The 17,009-nt window shown below is 35.4% G+C and overlaps 1 protein-coding gene across 1 annotated transcript in view; it reads left to right on the plus strand.

The window, feature by feature from the left end:
- TACR3 (tachykinin receptor 3) overlaps positions 1 to 8,934 on the plus strand; it is a 76,679-nt gene extending 67,745 nt beyond the window's left edge. Inside the window, 2 exon segments of the mRNA NM_001097541.1 lie at positions 6,959 to 7,155; positions 8,622 to 8,934. Coding sequence (NP_001091010.1) covers positions 6,959 to 7,155; positions 8,622 to 8,934 — 510 coding nt within the window.
- Positions 8,935 to 17,009: the final 8,075 nt, after the last annotated feature.

Consider the following 17,009-nt stretch of genomic DNA (forward strand, 5'->3'; position numbering starts at 1 on the left):
AGCAGTCTGAGTTGAAGGTGTTGTCAGGGTTGGTTTCCTCTAAGGCTTCTCTGCTTGGTTTGCAGATGGCTGCAAACTTTTGTCTTCCCATGGTGTTCCCTCTGCATGTCAGTGTTCTAATGACTTCTTCTTTCAAGGATACCAGTCATCCTGATGTAGGCCTCATCCTAATTAACTCGTTTTAACTTAACTGCCTCTTTCAACACCCTACCTCCAAATTCAGTCTCATGTTGAGGTAATGAGGATTAGGACATGAAACAAATTTTGAAGAGTGATGTCAGCAAGATGACAAAATAAGACATCTCTTGTCATATCCTGAATAACAATTTGGTATACATCCACAGGCAAAGGTGCCTTTATGAGAGCTGAAGAATCCAGATAGATCTGGTACAGTCCAAGAGGGAGGAGAGTCATTTTGAGAAGGCAGACCTGCAGTCAAGAGGATAAAAAGGGTCCTAGCTGTAGACACAGAAATAGCTCTGTACCCCTGACAACTTGAAAATAACCCCATTTGGCTTTGGTTCTTTCGCCAGCACCAAAACCATAGAGTCTCACCCACTATGGGTCAGGTAATAGATATAGAGAGCTCCATGCACCTGGGTACCTATGGTGGCCCTTGAACCAGCTCTAGCTCCTCTCAGCTACAATCCAGGAGCCCTGGAAAACACTGATTTAGACAGTCACCCACGGACCAAAGAGTCACGTGGAAGTCCAGGAATCTAGCAGAGAAGTTCCCACACAGCATTAGAGAAAAAAAAATCTATTGCAGGTGCACTGAAGAGGGTAAGAGAAACCATTTGACCCCACCCACATCATCTCTTCCTGAAAATGACAGCCCAGGGCCAAGAGGGGCTATCTCAGAGGTGATTTCTCCCAAGGCAAGAAAAGAAAGCACATTAGTGAGTGAGTGAGTGAGTGAGTGAGTGAGTGAGTGAGTATGAGTGAGTACCTACTGCCCCAGCTCTGCAGGGCACTGCTGAAAAGGCCCATTTCTCTCTCCTTCCATCCAGAGAACTGATTCATGAGCTGCAGAACTAAGAGAGAGGTGAGTGGCTGGGAAAACAGCAAGCAGGGTAAACAGAACTTATCTGAGGGACTTGGATTCTACCAACCTGTCATGGACTCTATGGGAGGCCAGTCCATAAGCAGCTGGGGATGCCTTTCCTGCAGCTTTTCCACTAGCCTGGTTATAAGATGAATACAGTCTGAGGATCGGGTGTAAAGCATGGGAACTACAGTTAACTCTACTGGGTTATATACTTGAAAGTTGCCAGTAAATCTTAAATGTGCTTATGACACACATGCAAAAACCAAAAACAAGGAGATGGACCTTATTGTGGCAATCATCTCACAATACATATACGTATTAAATCATCACATTGTACACTTTAAACATACACATTAGATATCAATTATATCACAAGAAAGCTAGGAAGGAAGGAAGGAAGGAGAAAAGAAAAAGAAAAGAAAGAAAGAGAAAGAAAGAAAGAAAGAAAGAAAGAAAGAAAGAAAGAAAGAAAGAAAGAAAGAAAGAAAGAGAAAGAAAGAAGAAAGAAAGAAGAAAAAGAAAGAAAGAAAGAAAGAAAGAAAGAAAGAAAGAAAGAGAAAGAAGAAAGAGAGAGAATGAATTAAACAAGTCTTGTATACTTAAAAAAAAAATGGGGGAAACACAATTTTGTCCATAAGAAGCCTCCATACATTTTGATCTCCAACCAGGATCCCATAACATCAGTCATTATTCGTCTTGCCTTAATGTATTTCCTTTTCTAATCTTACCTAATCTTCCCTTGAGTGGCTGCATCACTTTCTTTGGCTAAAATCTTAACGTTGGTCTCAAAGTCTAAGTTTTCAATGGAGAAAATGAAAATACACTAAAAACAAAATATGACCAATAACACAAAAAAGAGTAGAGTCCAAATACAGCACTGCACACACACACACACACACACACACACACACACACGCAGTTTTCCACAATTGCACACAGACATACAGAGGTTTTTTCCATTTGTTTGGGCTTGACATAATTTCTTCCAGGCATTACTGTAAACTAATGTTAACTGCATGTCCATGTTACTTGTAGTTGGCACGAACATCCCATTTCTTGGACAACTCTAACACAATAAGCCTGTATTTTCATTTCACTGTAAAATTACTAGAAAAATTCAACTCCGCTTCTGGACCATGGTGCACTTTTTTTCACAACTATTATTACTTAGTTCATATTTTCACACTCAAAACTGAAAGTTTTAAGCTTACTGAATGTAACTGAAGTGGCAAAAGCTCAACCTAACAGCCCATGAAACAGTACTTTAAACTTTGATGGCTTTTATTGAATTTTTCCCATATCCTATTCTTAAGGATATTATTTTAATTTGCTAATGTGTGGTTAAATTAAACAGGCTTGAAGTTTTGACTTAAAGAAATATAACAGTCCATTAAGAACATTTGTGCAAACAAAAGGGCATGGTGAAGTGGTAGGGTGTGATCCATAGGATGGTTCTCCAGAACATACATTCTGTGGGGGTTCTAATCAAAACAAGAAGCTTCCTATCACATGGTGCTGAAATTTTCCAGTTCAGACACTTAGAAAGAATAAATCCTACACTGAAGAATATAACTCCTAGACATTTTTTATGGTTGGCACTATTTTATTTCATTCCCTAGACTTACTTTTTTTTTTTCTTTTATGACCTAAACCTGAAAATCATCCCTCTTACACTAATTTAATATGAAAGATAAGAACAGCTGCAGGCATTCCAGTGTAACCTGTACAGGATACAAAAATCAAAGATTTTTTTTCTTCAATACACAAAGAAAAGGTGCCCAAAGCTTATTTTCACTTACCAGGACATGCATTTCCGTCCCGCCAATGTGCATAAAGTGGATTCTTAACTACTAAAAACAGGCAGTAGAATTGTATGAGCTACATCGCTTGTCCCACATTCCTTCTTCCTCCTGCTAGTAAGTGTGCCAAGGACAGTAGGTAGGCACAACTGTTCATGTTGCCCTAGAAAATAAATCCCATTGCCTTAGAAGTGGGACATGTCTCAGATTTGTGAAATACCCAATATCAATCAATCTTCATATCTAATTGTAACAAAATTTGTTAAGACATGGTGGAAGATTTGAATTGTCTCTATCCCAGCCTCTTATCTTGCCTAACAATTTCAGGATTCCTAGGAAGTCTATCAACTGAGTACCTTTCCCGCTTAGTGTGTATCTGCTAGTGCCATTGTCCTGCCATGAGACACATGGGAACTACTCACAGTGTTTGCACATCTATCAAGGTTTGTGTTTCAAAGTCCTCTTTTCCTTAGCGATTTAAAGAGTAGGATTACAATTTCATGATTTTGGCACTTCACAAATCAATGCAATTTCTCTCACCCAAGACCCTGCTTTTGCATTTACATTATACCTGGGGTCCTGAAAGTTTGATATCTGAAATAATTCCACAAGATATTCTGAGCAGAGAGTGAAGCTAACAGTTAAAATGTATTTTACAGAAATAAGTAGGTGAAGTATATTATAGCCATGATTCGCTGTAAAAGATTCTTTTCTTTAGGGTCTTTTAGATTTTTCTTTATTTTTTAATCTTTTAGGGTCTTTTAAGTTTTTTCTTTATTTTTAAATAAGTTTCTAATTGTTTTATAACAAAGTCCATACGGCCCTGTATATGTAATTAGAAGTTGTCTGAAACTTCTGTTCCAGAGGCATTTTCATTTAATTTAATTTAATTCTCCACATGCACTTTAATTTTTCCACATTATGGACTTCTTCCACATTAATGGTTGGAAATCACTTAAAAGATTCTGATAGTCTTTGTAGGTCTTTAACTATTGTTAGAAAACAATTTCATGCACCTGGAGTTTGTGGTCAGCCTGTAGAAAAGCATTCAAAGACAAAGAAGCATTTATGCATATTTGCTGATACTGTATTTAACAGAGTAACCTGTACCATGTTCACATTGTCATAGATTTTTTTTGCCCTTAACATTTATTCAGAATAAAATTTAATGCTTTCATGCACTCAAAATCATATATTGGTTATAATGTTTGTACAGTCATACTCTTTTGAATTTGTTTGCCTTATAAAAGTAAGATAGCAATAAAATATCAGGCTCATTTTATACATCCATGCCCATTTTAAACTCAGAAGACAAATAAATGATACCTGTAATTAGTGACTGAGGAAAATTAGGGACATCTCCTAACTGCCTATATGACTCTTAGTTTCTTTTTTTCTTTCTTTTTCTTTTTCTTTTTTGTATTCACTTTCATTTATTTATTTAAAAAATTTTTGAGCACTGATTATTATGAAACCCAGTCTATGTGCCTGCATACATCAGCAAACAAAGCAAGCAGAAAATTCTTGTTCTTTTATATTCTAACATGAGGAGACAGAAAGTAAAGAATAAACATAACAAACTGAAAATAAAGAGCAAGCTAAGGAGTTTGGTGCTAGAAGGGCAGACTACAATTCTAAACAGGTTGGTCAGAATGAGAGTCACAGAGAAAGGGACAGCTGCGCAAAGGTATGAAGAATGTGAGGGTGGTACCCACAGGGAATAATTAGGGGAAGAGTATTCTGGTGGGAGAATAATTTGGGGCAGGAGCTTTACTGTTGTACAGTAATTTGTATGTTACATCATACGAATATGATGTTCGTATATTCAAGATAAAAAGACAATAGAACCTGTTTAATTTAGTCTTATATCCCCTAAGCCTACAGTTGCCATGTATCGAGTCATTTCATTCTTGCTCATAATATAGTAAGTTCTCATAAATATTATTTCTATTTTGTATGCACATGTTTATATTCCACACTTTTCCATGCATTTTATTTACATTTTTTCATTATATTGTAAGGTTCTTCAGAATAAGAAATGAGTCCTCTATTCATTATTTTTCTCTATACTGTTTTCTAGATCTAGCAGATGTTTAATGAATGTTATTAACTGTAAGCAGGAAGAAAAACGACTTAATCTTAGTTTTAAAACTCCAGCTTTGTTTCATGAATCACAGTGGTCAAATCTTTTAGTCTTTGCCTCAGTTTCCTAAAGCACAATTGAAAATCAACTAATAAGTTGTTAAATACATGAAACATTGTATAAATGTGTATTATAATAAAATATCATTCTTTCTTATATTCCACAAATACATGCATAAGAAATAGGAGACATAAATATAGAAATCAGAACACAGCTTTTCAGAAAAAAGAAAAAAGGGCTTAAAGTTTAAAGAGCACTGAGAAAAACCTTTAGATGGTAAGGCCAGTAATGGCCTTCAGTGAGCTATTGACCTGGATCTTCAGCTCTGATGACCAATTTCCATCAGCTCAATACTACTTACCTGGATGGTTCAGTGATTAGGACCTTGGGAAAGAGCCTTCCAGATTGATCCACTTCACGATTTGCCTAGTCCTAGAATCATATATATCTCTCTTGACTCTTAACCTTGCCAATTTTCCATCCAAATCCCTAACTTGCAGTGAAATGATGAATCCAGTCCATGAATACTGTATTTTCATAGTCTAAGATGCCTCATAGATCATTTATGTCAGGACTCTCTCTGATTTGTGTGCTGATCTGACTAAGGGTAAACCCTGAAATTATTTTATTTAACATATATCATTCTAAATATTTTATTTACCTATTTCTAAATTGCCAAAAGAAGTATAGCCAAATTTAGTAGGTAGACTACTAATGAGAAATATCAAATGAAGTCATCATAGAATACTATTTCCTTTTCCACACAAAGCCAAGCTGCTTTGAGTCTACTTTTCTTATAGTCATAAACAATGGACAGATTTTATTTCATTTAGGGACACATAAAACATCCTCCCATTCAACTTATTATAGCAAAATATGCATTGTCATTCATTATTCATTCATTCCATGTCTAATTATTTACCTTCAGCTATATACTTCGGGTTGTGCTAGATGCTGGGAATATTAAGATAATTAAGACATCCTTTCTGTCATTTAGGAACTTAAGGCTTAGTGGTAGAGAATAAAGGTTGATACGCTATTTTTGGCCAGGGTTTTCCAGAATATTTTGTTTCAAAGGTGTGGAAACCAAGGAAATGATCCGTGCTTACCAAATTCATATGACTTAATGTATAGACCAGTTGGCTGCCTATGTATAAATTCAAAAGTAATGATATTTCCTCAGACTAATGTGAATACACATAATCACTATCCAGAGAAACTTTTCCCAATACCAGATTACAAGTGAAACCAAATTAATATTCAGAAGGTTGCTTAGTGGGCATGGTAGTAGAATAAAAAAATCTGAAGAGTCTTAAGCTATATTCAGACTATTATAAATACTGAGGAACCAGCCCAACCCTTATAGCTTACATTATCCCCACAGTGACTCAACAGTCAGTTTCTTTAGATACAGAATCTCTGCTATTTTACCTTTCATGCTAGCACAGCCAAATCCTGTTCCTCTCTCCCCTAGGCTTGTTAGAGTTTTATAAACACTTATTGTCTTCAGGCCAAATAATACATTTGTTTCTGTTTGATTCATTTTAAATCTTTTTTTAATATTTTATTTATTTACTCATGAGAAGCACAAAGAGAGAGAGAGACAGAGACATAGGCAGAGGGAGAAGCAAGCTCCATGCAGGAAGCCTGATGTGTTCAGGATTAGTCCCTGAGCCAAAGGAAGATGCTCAACCACTGAGCCACCCAGGCATCCCTGTTTCTGTTTGATTTAGTGCCATCCATTCACTTGGGTTCAGTAAAGAAAGAATGGTGACATCAGCATGTTTTCTTGAGATTTATCTTAGGCAGCTATCCCTATATTACCTCCCACTTTTTAAATACTAATCCTTAGGCATGCTATGTATGTAACTGTATTGGCAGAAAAATGATTTGCAGTAAGCTACTGCAACTAATATATTTAATGACTTAAATTTTCCAATATTGACCTCTTTCCTTCTTTCTTTCTAGGTTGTAAAAATGATGATAATTGTTGTGGTGACATTTGCCATCTGCTGGCTGCCTTATCATATTTACTTCATCCTCACTGCAATCTATCAACAGTTAAATAGGTGGAAATACATCCAGCAGGTCTACCTGGCTAGCTTTTGGCTGGCAATGAGCTCGACTATGTACAACCCCATCATCTACTGCTGTCTGAATAAAAGGTAGAAACAAGATTACCAAACCCAAGTTTCTCATAATTCCTGGTTTAGCTAAAAGCATATAATGTTGTTCCAGCTTCTTGGTGCAAACTAAAAATGCCCAAAAGAAGGAAATATTTTTAAATTCACTGAGAGGAGTACAGAGTTTGATTTTTTTTTTCTAAATTTCCTCCTACTTTATGAAATATCCCACCTTTACAGTTACATCCTCAAAAGACTGAACTTAAAGGTCTAAATGGGAAATTTTTATATGGTCTAAAGTCTCCCTCCAAACCCTTCAGAATTTTGTCTGCACAGAAAAAATGTTTCCATCATAATTGAAGGAGGTGAGTTGAATATGTGCTTAAGCCCTCAGAGAAATGAGGACACTTCATAAAATATACAGGTAATTTCTATAAGATGGAGAGATGATGTCATATGTCAGTGAACTCTATTAACAAGGATGTCTTATAAATGGACTTCAAAATCTAAGATGTTGCTGTGAGGATTATAGAATCAACAGTAAGGGCAAGGAGAACGCCAGTCCTTCTGCCTATATAATGAGGTTAGTGAGTAAGAGAGGGTGCAGTCTCCATGGAAATGGGTTGTGAAGAAATTGAAGCGGTCAGGGAAAAGCTGCTTTTAAAGTCCAGTTTTTAAAAGGCAGTATTTTGACTGCAGTCAAATTTAAGACTTGAGGGAAAGGCAAAATGTGGTTTCCAGATTAAATCACCTTGGGTGTATGGTCAGCACACGGAGAAGCAGAGTTAAATTTCCTAAGATTGATAATTCCCTTAAGAAACCAATGTGTTTTGAGCACAACAAGAAATAGAATTTCATGTAAGTAACTGTGAGCTAAATTCTAAACTCTTTCCAGTTAAGCCCCTACTGCACTGTGCCTTAAGTTTGTTAAATACTTAATTCTTCCTTTTTTTTTCATTAATTGCATAAGCCATATATCAATTCAAGCCATCCCACAAACAGTACATCTGTTTTTAATCAACTTCATTTAAAGGTTTACTAAGCAAAGGATTTTGCACTTTCATATATGATTAGATGAAAAACATTAAGATCAGTAATTAATTCTAACATTAAATGAGACTTTATCAATGTGTAAACATTTCTGAAAGAAGCTGTTTTTAAATATGTCATTTTTAAGTGCCTTAACCACCAAGCCTAATTTGATTACACTTCAGTAAATATACAAAATTATTGAAGAAAGGTACACGTTTCTTTGGCATATGGATTACTCAGTACTGTGCTTTTACTATTTGATGACTTGCTTCTCATTGATAGGGAATTAAAATCCAAAGAAGAAAACTGAAAACACTAGTACCAATCCTGTGGCATATGCTTTAAGAGTTTGGCTAGAAAATCATATTCAAAAATTGATTTTGCTTAATTGCTGTAAGTAGGGCTTTCTGTGGCAATTAAAGGAAATTTCCACCTAAAAACATGATGTTTTCTTTCTGTGGCCTGCTTCTCTTCAGATTTCGAGCTGGCTTCAAGAGAGCGTTTCGCTGGTGCCCTTTCATTGAACTTTCTAACTATGATGAGCTGGAGCTCAAGACCATCAGGTTTCACCCGACTCGGCACAGCAGCCTGTATACGGTAACCAGGATGGAGTCCATGACAGTAGTGTTTGAGCCCAGCAATGCAGACAACACCAAATCCAGTCGGAAGAAGAGAGTGACTCCAAGAGATCCAAGCTTCAGTGGCTGCTCCCGCAGGAATTCCAAATCTGCCTCCACCACTTCAAGTTTTATAAGTTCACCCTATACATCTGTGGATGAATATTCCTAAATTCACTTCACTTCAGAGAGTAGTGTGAGGGCATCATGATGTCAGCATATCCCCCATTATCCTGTTTAGCAGTGCTATCCCACCTACTTTCTGGAAACAGAGGGCAAGTTGGAGGGCAGCTATGCTTCAATTGAGAAAGGTAGAATAGAAATGTAACAGAGACACTATTTAGATATCTGTCCCCTCAAAAATAAAATAGGCTGTCCATTGATTCTTTGAAAACTCCAAACTATTACATGAAACAAACTAAAGAGACATCTGAAAAGTACTTCTAGAGTGTTGGGTTTTTCTCATTTAAAATTTTCAATATACATTTATGATACTAAAGTGATATATGATTTTTCCAAGAGATGAAAGAAGCTTTAAAAACATAATGTTATGAGTGAATAAAAACAAAATATATATAAAAGAAACATTTCATTTTTATCTATAGCTATAAAACAGAAAAAAGTTAAATGACTCATTTTCCCATTAGAATGAAAGAAAATTGCCTCAAAGAGTAGGAATTAATGAAAATCTTTGCTCAAATGAACTCACTTTGTAGATGAAAAAATTTAAAGATCTTCTCCATGAAATGTAATTGGAAAGGAAATCTAATAAAATTATCAGGCAGCTGTACATGTCATTCTCTTTATTATTTTCTCTGAGACAGTGGCTTCAAAAGAAAAAATAATCCTTTACTTTTTGACTATACTAAACTAAAAAATACTCAAAATGACCTTAAAAGGACAAAGAAAATTCTTATGATCCTCTTTATGTTATTTTTCACAAATATTTAAAAATTTTTAGAAAACAGGCAGATTATAAAACACTAAAGATGCCTTCTAATGAAGAAGAGAGGAAATTCATTCGTTTCTGAAATGGACTGACTACCAATTTTTAGGCAAGAATTAAAGATAGTAATTCATAATTATGATGGCAGACAGGAACATCTACCAGCCCCAAAGGAAGAAGTGTTTCTACCCCATAACTCAAGGAAAAAGCTTAAGATGGACATCGACTTTATCAATTGTATAGCGTCCTTCTCCCCTCCTCTCCCTCCGTTGAGAAAAAGAGTAAGGACTAGGGGAAAGTATCAGAAAATATACTCAAATACAAATCCTTAGAAAAGAAAGTCTATGTACCACCTATATGTACTAACAAACATGTAGAAAAGTGAATCAATCAACTGTTAGAATAGGAAGCAGGACAATAGTTTGGATACATATGAACTAATACCAGGCAAACAAGAATATAATACACACCTTTCCACAGAGAACTTTCCTTTTGTCTGTTTAAATAATTCAGACATCTCCCAGGAATAAATGAGCTAATGGTCCTAAAGGAGCACCTGTTTACTATAAGAAAAACTTATTGACATATTTCCAAGAGCCATAGTGAAAACACACACACACAAAAAAAAAAAACAAGAAAACACTTTAAGTGTAGAATTTATCTTCCAGACCTCAGTGCTTATAAATCCTCTTTCTTTGAACTAAAGATACCGTCAATTTTGCTCAAAAAAGGAGAAATCTTCTGAGAATATGGATGTATAATGTAAACTTTTCATAAAGTTTAAAATATTCCGTGGGATTTTTTTAAAGCTATCCAGTGAAAATAATTACCTGTAATGTGTTACTGGATTGTTATGTCTCCATCAGTATAGAAACAACTATTGTTTTGAAGAACAAGATAAAAGCAATTATTCAACAACAAATCATGGTCAATTGCTGCTACTACACTAAATTTTCCAGTCTTCTTTCCTATTTTGAACCCAAAGCCAGACATATCTGATTGTTACAAAGTGTTAAAGGTCTGAAGAACTCCATCTTCTTCTGATTGTACCAATAAATGGACACATGTGTATATGTGTATACACATAGGAGTGTGCAAATACAATCTTTCTAACATATGTAACAGCTTCAAAGAATTATTTTTTAAGAGTTTATTTATTCATGAGAGATTCAGAGAGAGAGAGAGAGAGAGAGAGAGGCAGAGACACAGGCAGAGGGAGAAGCAGGCTCCATGCAGGGAGCCTGACATGGGACTCGATCCCGGGTCTCCAGGATCACACCCTGGGCTGAAGGCAGGCTCTAAACTGCTGAGCCACCCAGAGATCCCAACAGCTTCAAAGAATTAAATTCAAAATGGAATGCCAAAATAGTAAGTGGTTACTACAGAGGTGCCACAAAAAGATTAACAAAATCTATGAAGCTTGTGTGCATGCTTTGGATAAGCAAAGTTATCATTATTTAGTATTTAATTGTTGAATTTAATTTTTAAATGTTCTATTCCAAAACATGTAAATGTTTATCATACAATGTGAAAGTGTCAAGAAAAAGTCTAACATTTTAAAGCAAACATTGTCTTCTTAAATTTACAAATGATTGTGAGACTAGCATTAATTAACCTTCCTGAGAGATGCCTGGGTGGCTCAGTGGTTGAGCATCTGCCTTCAACTCATGGCATGATCCCGCAGTCCCAGGACCAAGTCCCACATCGGGCTCCCTGCATGGAGCCTGTTTCTAACCTCTGCCTCTGTTCGCCTCTTTCTGTGTGTCTCTCATGAATAAATAAATAAAATCTTTAAAAAAAATAAATTTCTCGATACACTGGACCATACTCAGCTGCAAAATGTGAATGTGAAGTACAGCCCTCAGATTCACCATAGTCAGCCACCACCAAATACAGTTTGAAAAACCTAACTCCTGGTCTTTGCACAGTAGGAAAATTTAGCATAATTTGCTAGGACATCTAAGGAAAAATACTGCTTCAATCTGCTGCTTTGTTTGATTTCTTTTGTTTTTTGTCTTTTGGTTTTTCAGTAGATTTCTTGTTGCTGTGCTTACCAAATATCATCCTTCAACTGGGACAGAAATTCTGTAGGTCCAGATGGTACTGGGAAAACTGACATCATTAACTCAGTACTTACGACTCCTAAATGAAAACTTACTAAGCAGAATTTTTAAGGTCAAAGTTTAAAAAATAATAATAAAACAAGAACAATGTGAAAGAGAGAATACTTTAGCCCTTTTGTCTGAATTTTGACACTGAGAATAATACACATGAAATCATTTTTAATAGAGGTCACTTTAAATAAAGCTATGCTGATATTTTCATATTTGTTAGTGTTTGGGATAATTTACCTCCAAAACTCACCCTACTCTCTGATGCTAAAGTTCACTGCAAATGTTTTTCATTATTTGAAGGTAAAAGCAGGCTAGAAATATGAGGCAGTTGGTTAAAACACTGTAGGATATTTTGGATTTAGATCAGCAACAGAAAAATACAAAATATTTTGAGATAAAAGAGAGAATCAGAAATACTTGTATCATTTTAAATATTTTTTTAAAAGACAAAAGTAAATAAATAATGAATGTTGTATTTTCATTATTTTGAATCTGGAAAAGTGTTTTTGAAATTACTTGCATAGGAAAAAATTCACGCAAACATGATTATTGTAGAATCTTATCTAACATCTTTATTTTTTTAGCAAGTTCAGTATACTGCTGCATTATTCCATCTCCCAACTTCATGATGGTGACATTCTGACCTACAGTCAAATTTGTATTCTTTTCCAGATCCTGCCAAGATCTGATCAACTTCAAAGTGACCTCCATACTTACAAAGCACACAGAACAATGCCAAGAAGCTTAGTATCAAACCTCAGAAGCACAAACTAAATGTGAAAAATCAATGCTAGCCAGCTGAGATTTGAGCTTGAATTTTGTTAATGCAGAATTTCATCAGAAAACTTCTGATTATTGTCTGGTAAATTAGTCCAACAAATGCAAAGTCATCAGAGAGTTACAATTTCTCACACTTTTAATAGTAACAAATTGAGATCTCATTTGTTGCTAATAGCATTCCAAAAGTTAAGGAAATGAAGCATAACACCTGCCATTTAGAATAATGTTGTAATAATTTCCCTCAGGACTAAGCAAGAATAAAGAATAAAGTACAAAAAAACATTTAAAAAATTAAAAAATGAATAAAGTACGATAGCTCTGTACAGGTCAGTGATTGCATGTTGTAAAATAGCTTGGCAAAAATTCTGTGTATATAAGAAATAGATGAATATAAAGTTTGTAGCTAGTAAATAAAGTATTTTTAAGTTGTTCTAATTATACTGAATAATTTAATACATGCAAACCCTTTGTATATGTGCTAATATGTGACAGATTTGATTTTGCTTTTTTCTTTAAAAATATTAAAAATAATATTAAAAGCAAAAGCTGTCCTAATATTTTCCTACTGGCTAGCAAAATATATATTATGGAAGGTCCTATATTGCCTGAACACACAACCTCAGAATTATTTTGTGCTTTCTTCCTTAGTTTTCCTCATTAAAAATATCTAGTTTTCCTAAGTTACCTTGTTGCAGAAGAAAAGCATCTATAGAAATAAAAGTTATCAGGCAGCCTGGGTGGCTCAGTGGTTTAGCACCTGCCTTCAGCCCAGGGCCTGATCCTAGAGACCCTGGATTGAGTCCTATATCAGGCTACCTGCGTAGAGCCTGCTTCTCCCTCTGCCTGTGTCTCTGTCTCTCTCTGTCTCTCTTTCTCTGTGTCTCTAATGAATAAATAAATAAAATCTTTTAAAAAAATAAATAAAAGTTATCAAAATGTAGAAAAATATTCTGTTGGAAGAGCAGGAGTACATGAATTGGAATATAGAATAGAAAGAGTATGAAGTTAAGTACAGAGCATAGCATTTTAGAGCTACTGCTTCAAGGCTTCAACAATTGACAGACGAGTTTAAATCTAAGCCTCGCCAACTGATAGCTGGAGAACCTGGGGCAAGTGATTTGGCTCTGACCTCATTTAACATATCAATAAAAAAAGAGAAAAAAATAAAAAAAGAAATAAAAAAAGAAAAAAATAATAATTTCCTCAATTGAATGAGCTAATGCATGAATAGGACAAAGCCAAACATTAAACAAATGTTCAAAACAACATTATTAGAAACACTGTTTGCATGGGGAGAATAAAAAAAAAAATTATTTTTTGCTTGTGTCATTCTGCCTCCATCCAAAGCCCTTTGAGGCATTTGTAGCTACATAGCTTCCCATCACTTAGACTTGGGCTATTTTCAGAGTCTGCACAAGATTTCATGGATTATGTATGAGTGTTTTGGGAATTTGCTACCTGGCCCTGGGCCCATATGTACAGAAAGCTGTGTAGGTAAAGGGTTAAGAATAACCAATTAATAGAAGTGACTTTGGACATGTGAGGCTAAACTCACTTCTTGGGAAAGATGCAGCCATTTCAGGTTGAAGAATAGGAATGTTAAACTTCAAAAGAAAATAGATGAGGAAGACAATGCAGAAAAATTTCTTTTGAGATTTCCAGGATGGCTCCACAGACTGCTCTCTTGGTGTTCCTCCCATGTGCTCAAAGAAGAGTGCCCAGAGACAATTCCATGTCAGGTGTCAGCATTGCCTATCCATTTCCAACAGTTGCACTTGATCCACTTCCTCAAACCCACTCAGATACAAGCCAAGTATCCTCTACCCTATTGTATCAATTTATCATAAAGAGAAGAGAAAAAAGAAGCAGAATATTTTCACCAGCCTACCACGCATCCAAAGCATCAGGACATCCTCTAAGCTCTCAAAATATACCCAAGGTTCAATTGATATGTACCATATCAACTGCTACAAACCTGGTCCAAGCCCCCATAATCTCCTACTTGATTACTGCAAAAGCCTCTACTCCATGCCCTCTCTAAAACTGATTCTCAATAAAGCAAGCAGAGTGATTCTTTTTAAATAGCATTATATCATTTCACTTCTTTGCTCACAATCCTCTCATGGCTTCCCACTTCAGTTAGAAAAAAATATTTTCTTCAACCACAGTGTAATGAAATTAGAACCCAATAACCCTCAAAAAGTAGAAAATTCATAAATATATGGAAATTAAACAACATGCTCTTATACAGTCAAAATATTGAAGAAGAAATCACAAGCGAAATTAGAAAATACTTGAGATGAATGAAAACAAAAATACATTCCAAAACTTAGGAGATGCAATGAAGGTAGTGTTCAGGGGAATTTATAGCTATAAATGCCTACAGTAAAAAAGAAGAACTATTTCCAATTAATTACTCAACTTTACACACTTTCTAGTTAGATAAAGAAGAACAAACTAAGCCCCAAACTACTAAAAGAAGGAGATAACAAAGATGAGAGCAGAGATGAAAGAAAGAGAGAATCGAAAAACAACAGAGAGAATCAATGAAATCAAAAGTTGGTTCTTTGAAATGATCAACAAATTGGACAAACTTTTAGCTAACCTGTCAAAGAAAAAAGAGAGATATGCAAATAACTAAACTCAGAAATGAAAGTGGAGATAAAGTATTATAAGAAATACTAGATTAGATGATCTAAAGTGCAAACTCCTAGAAATACACAAATTACCTAAGGTCATTGAAGAAGAAATAGAAAATCTCAAATATCTATAACAAGTAAAAAGATAGAATTGTAAAAATATCTAAAAACTAAAGGATTGGGACCAGATGGCAAACAACTAAAGAAAGAATAACAGCAAGCCTTCTCAAATTCTTTCCAAAAATAGAAGAGAAAGAAATACTTTTTTAGCTCATCCTATGAGGCCAGCATTAATGTGATACCAAAGTCAGATAAAAACATCACAAGAAAAGAAAATTACAGGAAAATATCCTTTATGAATATAGTTACAAAAATCCTCAACAGAACCCTAGTAAACTGAATCCAATCGCATATTATTGAAGGAAGCATAAACATAGTACACTGAAAACCACAACATATCACTAAAAGATATTAAAAGCAAACAAATAAATGAAAAGACATCCTATGCTCATGGATTGGAAAACTTAGTATTGTTAAGATGTTAATACTATCCAAAGAAATCTAAAGCGTCAATTCAATCCCTATTAAAATTATAAACAGCAACTTTTGCAGGAATGGAAAAGTCAATCTTCAAATGCATATGGAACTGCAGTGTACCTACACTGATGGAATAATTTTTCTTTAAGATTTTTATTTTATTTATTCATTAAAGGCACAGAAAAAGAGAGAGGCAGAGACACAGGCAGAGGGAGAAGCAGGCTCCATGCAGGGAGCCCAACCTGGGACTCGATACTGGGTCTCCAGGATCACGCCCTGGGCTGAAGGCAGCGCTAAACCGCTGAGCCACCCGGGCTGCCCAGTCAAAAAGAATTTTATAAAATATGTCAGGTAACTAACAAACTCTTTCTGAGAACCCAAAGAACAGGCCTAGGGCAATGCAGTCACTGGCAACAGGCAAAAGAACAGCTTAGAGCCATGAAAGTAGCGATACCACCACCAGAACTGCTGGGCACAATCATTGTTATTTGCAAAATTTCCATCATCAAAATCAAGCATCCCGCACTGCTGACATACTGCTGCTTTAACCTCTGGAAATTGCATGTTGGTGCCACTGCAGCACCATCTTCATTGGAACGGGTCCTCCTGCATCTCTGCTGCTTTGCTTCACTAGCTTTCAATCCAAAGCCCATGGTGGCTGCATCTGATTGGGGTAGCCTAGGCTGGGTGCATGCCCTTAGCAACAAGCCCAGTTGAAATGAATATTAGATTTTCTGCTTTTAAAATGAGAGACAGGGGATCCCTGGGTGGCTCGGCAGTTTAGCGCCTGCCTTTGGCCCAGGGCGGGATCCTGGAGTCCCAAGATTGAGTCCCACATTGGGCTCCCTGCATGGAGCCTGCTTCTCCCTTTGCCTGTGTCTCTGCCTCTCTCTCTCTCTGTATCTTTCATGAATAAATAAGTAAAATCTTTAAAAATAATAATAATAAATAAAAAATAAAATAAAATAAAATAAAATAAAATAAAATAAAATAAAATAAAATAAAATGGGAGACAGGTTCTGCCTCATTGGTAGAAATTCCCCAAACACACATGTTAGGTATTTGATAAGGATGGTAGATGTTTGTTATAGGTGCCTTGGGGAAAAATATATATATTTAAATGTCATGTAAATATCTTTCATTAGTAGATGCACAGTTTACAATTTTCCTTTTATTTTTGCGTTAACCACATTTTCCTTAACAAGCACATACTGTATAAGTTACAAAAATT

Source organism: Canis lupus, chromosome 32 (assembly GCF_011100685.1).
Source record: "Canis lupus familiaris isolate Mischka breed German Shepherd chromosome 32, alternate assembly UU_Cfam_GSD_1.0, whole genome shotgun sequence".
NCBI lineage: Eukaryota > Metazoa > Chordata > Mammalia > Carnivora > Canidae > Canis > Canis lupus.